The sequence below is a fragment of the Notamacropus eugenii genome, chromosome 5, assembly GCF_028372415.1.
Source record: "Notamacropus eugenii isolate mMacEug1 chromosome 5, mMacEug1.pri_v2, whole genome shotgun sequence".
Lineage (NCBI taxonomy): Eukaryota > Metazoa > Chordata > Mammalia > Diprotodontia > Macropodidae > Notamacropus > Notamacropus eugenii.
This window is the reverse complement of record NC_092876.1, coordinates 170,336,164-170,341,843: the sequence shown is the minus strand read 5'-3', so window position 1 is coordinate 170,341,843 and position 5,680 is coordinate 170,336,164. Positions and strand designations below refer to the sequence as shown.

The 5,680-nt window shown below is 37.3% G+C and overlaps 1 protein-coding gene across 1 annotated transcript; it reads left to right on the top strand.

Annotated features, from left to right (window-relative positions):
* The first annotated feature begins 4,544 nt into the window (after positions 1 to 4,544).
* On the top strand, positions 4,545 to 5,468 carry LOC140508997 (olfactory receptor 8G50-like). Its single transcript, XM_072616912.1, has one exon. The coding sequence runs from the start codon at positions 4,668 to 4,670 to the stop codon at positions 5,466 to 5,468; it is 801 nt and encodes a 266-aa protein (XP_072473013.1). The 5' UTR covers positions 4,545 to 4,667.
* Positions 5,469 to 5,680: the final 212 nt, after the last annotated feature.

Here is a 5,680-nt window from a genome sequence, read left to right as displayed (position 1 = left end):
ATACCTATTTGCTAGTGCTTATTCTGTTCCTCTCACCAGAATTGCTTTCTTTTATGATTCTGAATGTCCACATTTTACCCACTCCTCAAGGTACAGATCAAATTCTAGATTCTCTGGGAAGTCTTCTTTGGATTCTCCAACTTATGTTAAGGTTCTTACACTTAAAGTGATAAATGAGGGATATAAATGTAGATGCAACCATATGGAAATATCATTTTAATTCATAAGTTCATGAACAAATGGTTCACTTTCCATATGGTTATGTTTAACATGGAAGTATCACTGTGGTGAATATGAGACTAAGATAGTTGCCCCTCATTGTCCTTGGCCCAATCATGTAGTTCTGGGTCAATTAATTACTAGTGGAACCTTTTTATAAGTAAAGGAATTAAGTTCACTTTTAATACATTATTCATTGGTTCATTAAACTCCATCCCTGGAGAAAGATGATAATTATAGCAATGGCTATGACTCAGATTAAAGGATTCCTCAAAAGACATAAAGAAAAAGTATACTCAATGTATGATATCAATTACCCATGGAAACGTTGTTTATTATATACAGAGAGAAAGGATGCTAACCATGGAAAAGTCACAGTGATAATTAGCACACTTTATGATATCAATATTGATTCAGTAAAAAATTATATCCCTGGCTACAATGAGTTTGGATGACAATATTTAAAGTGTCATAAGGCCATACAACAATTATAAAATACTGCTTTATTAGGTATTTCAATTTCACCTGTGGATTAGGCACTCTGATCAAACAGCTAAGCTATTAGCTTCTCTTTCCAAAGCAGTTGCTTCCCTTGCAATTAGTCACTGTTGCTATGGTGAGCTCTATTATAACATCCATTTGGCTCTGTCAATGAAACATTTAATGGCACCTGCAGATTTGTTGAACTCACCAGGACTTCAGGGAAAATCCATCTCAGAGTACTCATACTTCTAAGGTCAGGAGAAAACAAACACAAAGACAAAAGTTCAAAGGTCACCATGGACCCTCTGCACAAGCCAGTCTTGAGTTCACAGCTCACATGGGGTGTGGCAGCAGAGTCATCATGACCTTAGGGTAGAGAAGGACCATTCTTCCCCATCCCTTATTGGAATCTCATTACCTAGATAGATACAATCAAGAAACCTCAGAACAAAGTTTGTCTTTTTTTTAAAAAGTCATCAGCCCTTCCAGCTCAGCAGCCATGTAGGGGGCTCTTTGTCACCGCTCATTGTAGGGTCATGTGTATGACCAGAATTACACAACTCATCTTCAGTGAAGTATCTAGAAGCAAGCAGTTACAACCTGGACCTGCTCTGTACAACTCACCAGGAATGGTCAATTTGAGTATGTAACATTCTCCTTGTCCCTGCTACATATGTAAAATGTAAAACTTAATCTTACTCTTTCACTCCACATCTCTGCCTATAATCAGGTCGCATGCTTAGAAAACGTATCTTCTTTGGCCATTATAAAAAATGTCTTTAATTTTTTTTCAGATATTTTCCCTCAACTTTTTTTCTGTAGCTACTTAATGATATAAAGGACAAACAAAAGTCCAATAACTTTTTCTTCTTTTATCTTCATAGTGGTATCTTCTCTTCTCAAGTGTTTGTTTACTTCTCCCAAGTAATTAGGAATAAAGTTTCCAGGATCAGAGGATTTTAGAATCATGACTATAGAGGTAGAAGAAAATCCTTCAGAGTTCTCTACACCAACTTCCTTTTTATTGCAGATAAGTAACAGGAGGTCCAGAGGGGTTAGGTGACTTGCTCAAAGTTATGAATGTATTAATTGTCAGGTATGCAACCGGAACCCAAGTCTTCTGAAGACTTCAGTGAGCACTTGACAGAGTCAGTTTCCTTAAAGTTGTAGGGCCTTTTATTTAAAAATCATTCAAAGAGAAATTATTTATATCTATATTATTCAATCACTGGATTTTACTTTTAATTATCATTTGATTTAACTACTTTAGAAAACAATATACCAAAGACAACTGACAGTATGATATAATTAATGAATAGAAAGCTGGTCTAAGTCTAGAATCTTAGGTTTAAGTTTTGATTCCAATATATATTCGACTGTGTGTTCTTGGGCAAATACTTAGCCTCTCAGTGTATCAGAAATTCTCTAAGTTTAAAATGAATGTATATATATATATATATATATGCATTTATTATATTCACACATATACTTGCATACATATACATATATACAATATATATATATAGGTGTATATGTGTGTGTATGCGTAATATTTCTTATCCTCAAAGAAGTTGCATTCAAATCAGGGATATAATACATATGGGGGAGTAATACCCAGGGAAGGGAATTTTGTTTTGGGAAATAACAGGAATGGTGAGTGGAGTGAGAGGGCTCAAATGATTCATTCTTTCTAGAAGCATTGGCAACATTTATTTGATTTCTATTCTCAGAGTAAGAAGTAGAAAGCAGGGTTTAGGGAAATGTTCATGGGCACAATGGCATGGTAGGAAGATGGTATTGTTTGATATTGAGAGTCAGCTAGATGTAATGAGCTGTCATCAATCAGCATGGACTCAAGGTGAGATCCAGAAGTCCAGTTAGGAGGAGCCATGTCAGGAGTGGTAGTCCTCTGTAGCAGTGGTGTCAAATTCAAATTGAAATAAGGACCCCTAAACTATATAAAAGGATCCCTGTGGGTTCCATATTTACTTAGAAAATCCCATGGTAGCATTTTTTTCTATTGCATTTTGTGTTGATTTTGTAAGATATTTCCCAACTACATTATAATCTGGTTCCAGTGTACTAGAGAAGATCATCGTTTTATATTTGTCACTTCTGCTCTGCAGCATAGCAAGAAAATGAGAAGTTGAGTGTTTAAAGCTGGTTCTGTGTAGGGTCTCTCTATTAGTGAAGTACAGTGTCATGAACTGGAGGTCCAGTTGTGAAGGTTGCAGAACAAGTTCTTTACTATATGATAAAGGCTCTTGGAGCTCCTTATATCAATGAGACCAAAGGCATAGTAAAAAAAAAATTGTGAACATTTTGTGAGCAAACTAAGATATAAATGAATGATTTCTTTATTGAAATTAACACCGACTTTAAATTTGCAAAAGACCTTTAACAAAATGGTATAGAAAATGTTTTCATTGTCCTTGCTTTCATTTTTCCCCAACAATGAAAAGTAGTATTTTTTTTAAATTATTGTTTATGGATCTAAAGAAATGCTATACTTATAGGAACCAGACTGGTATCTGATCTATTTGTCTCTCATCTCCAAAACTTAAGAGAGTATGATAAGGAAAGACTATTCCATAAAGAAAATTACTAAATAGTCAAGTTACTAGTAGAACTCCTTGGCTAGGGATGAGCTGTTGAGAGCTGGGAAGAAGGGTGACTATGGAACATGATGGAAAATAACAATGCTTTATTCCCAGAAGAGCCTGCATCCCCAATTAAGCAAACTCTATGACTTTCTAATAATGTCCCTAGAAACTATCCATTAATCATAAAACTCTAATTGCCCAGTTCTAATTTCCTAATAACCAACAGATTGGGAGATGATGCTTTCTATTCAAAAGTTAGAGAGAACCAGTGGGCTAAAGTAATAACAAAAATGTGATCTCTTGGAACTCCTAGGGCAGCTAAAAAATCAAAGACCATGCTTGAATTTCAATAGAACAAAAGGAAGCAAAAGGGTTTATGAAGATTATCATTCTTAACTTCATTGCCCCATATTCCAAAGACATTTTCAATGAAGATCCAGCAGTGGAGCGTGAGTATCTTAATTCAACTGTCCTGATCATTTCTTCCAAACTCACCTCTGTGGGACATGAAATCTCACGTCCTTATCTTTATTGTCTCATTGCTAACCTCAAGTAGCATAGATCTAGGAATGCATCTGTCAGGAAGAGAGACATATACAGAAATACTGGGAATCATAGAGGCTTCAATCCCCCAGTTCACTGGATAAATGTTTCAGTAGCCAAGGCTTTTGTGTTTTCATTGAATGACTTTGGACAGTAATTGCCTCTCCTCACGAATCTGATTTCTTTTAAAAACTGACTGAATAAAGGGTTCCCATACCAATGGAGACCAGTCATCTTTAATGTTCAGCAGAAGTTGCTGCTGTGAAGAGTTTCAGAAATGCGAGCAAAAGCTAGACAGATGAAGACCTCAGTGAGTCAACAAATATAGAGCAGGAAATCATCCCTTTCTTTTGTCCCTGAGATCTCATTATTGTCAGCAAATTCAACAGTCTGTATTAACGATGTATTTATTGATTATACAGAATAAGGGGGATTTGGTTATGAGTCTTTCTCAGCAGTTCTGTTCACATGGTCCATACTGTAATAACAAAATACTTTAATACTGTAAACACTAATACTCACACAGTGACCAAGAACAGAGGCCATAGGCCCCCAGGACCAAACAAGTCCAGGATTCCAGGGTTTAGAGTTGTCCATTCTGTTTAAACCTCCTTTATGTGTAGGGGGAAGAAGGGTAGAAATCTTCCTTAATGTCCCACTTCTTCTTTGATCCCACAGGTTCACAATCCAGAGAAGGGAAATCACTCTGCAGTGACTGAGTTTATCATTGCAGGCTTAACAGACCTACCAGAGCTGCAGGTTCCACTTTTCTTTGTGTTCCTAGGGATCTATGTGGTCACCATAGTAGGGAACCTGGGAATGATCACCTTAATTGGGCTCAGTTCTCATCTTTGCACCCCCATGTACTATTTCCTCAGTTGTCTATCCTTCATTGACCTCTGTCATTCCACTGTCATCACCCCCAAAATGCTTGTGAACTTTATTTCAGAGAAAAACATCATCTCTTACCCTGCGTGCATGACTCAGCTCTATTTCTTCATTATTTTTATAATTGCTGAATGCCATATGTTGGCAGTGATGGCATATGACCGCTATGTTGCCATCTGTAGTCCTCTATCATATAAGGTCATCATGTCTGATCATTTGTGCTCCTGGTTGGTGGGTGGGGTGGGTACAATGGCTGTGGTTGGTTCCACAGTTCACACAGGCTGTATGCTCAGAGTTTATTTTTGCAAAGACAATATTGTCAATAATTTCTTTTGTGATGTTCTTCCCCTCTTGAAGCTCTCATGCTCCAGTACCTACATCAACGAAGTAGTGCTTGTGGCTTTTAGCTCATTTAACCTTTTTGTCCCAACCCTAATTATTCTTAGCTCTTATATTTTCATCCTCATAAGCATCCTTCGCATCCAGTCCACTGCAGGTAAGTCTAAAGCCTTCAGTACTTGCAGCTCCCATATCATGGCTGTTTCCCTATTCTTTGTCTCCACTGCATTCATGTATCTGCAGCCTTCTACCAACTCCATGGACCAGGGGAAAGTGTCCTCAGTATTTTATTCCATAGTGATCCCCATGTTGAACCCATTGATCTACAGTCTCAGGAATAAAGATGTCAAGATTGCACTGAAGAAAATTCTAGAGAAAAGGGTGTTCCTATGAAGAGGAGTAAGGTCATTGGTGATGGGCTCAAAGGCTTTGTTGGACCTATTTTCTTTTTAAAGGGATGAATCAGATTGCCTCCTCAAGTAGTAGGAGGTCCTCGTATACCCCTTCTCCCTACCTCTCTCCTCTATCTGCCTGACTTCTTATTTCCCTTCTTATGCATGCAGTCTTTTATGGATGAATCACAATTAGAAGCTCTATGAACAACA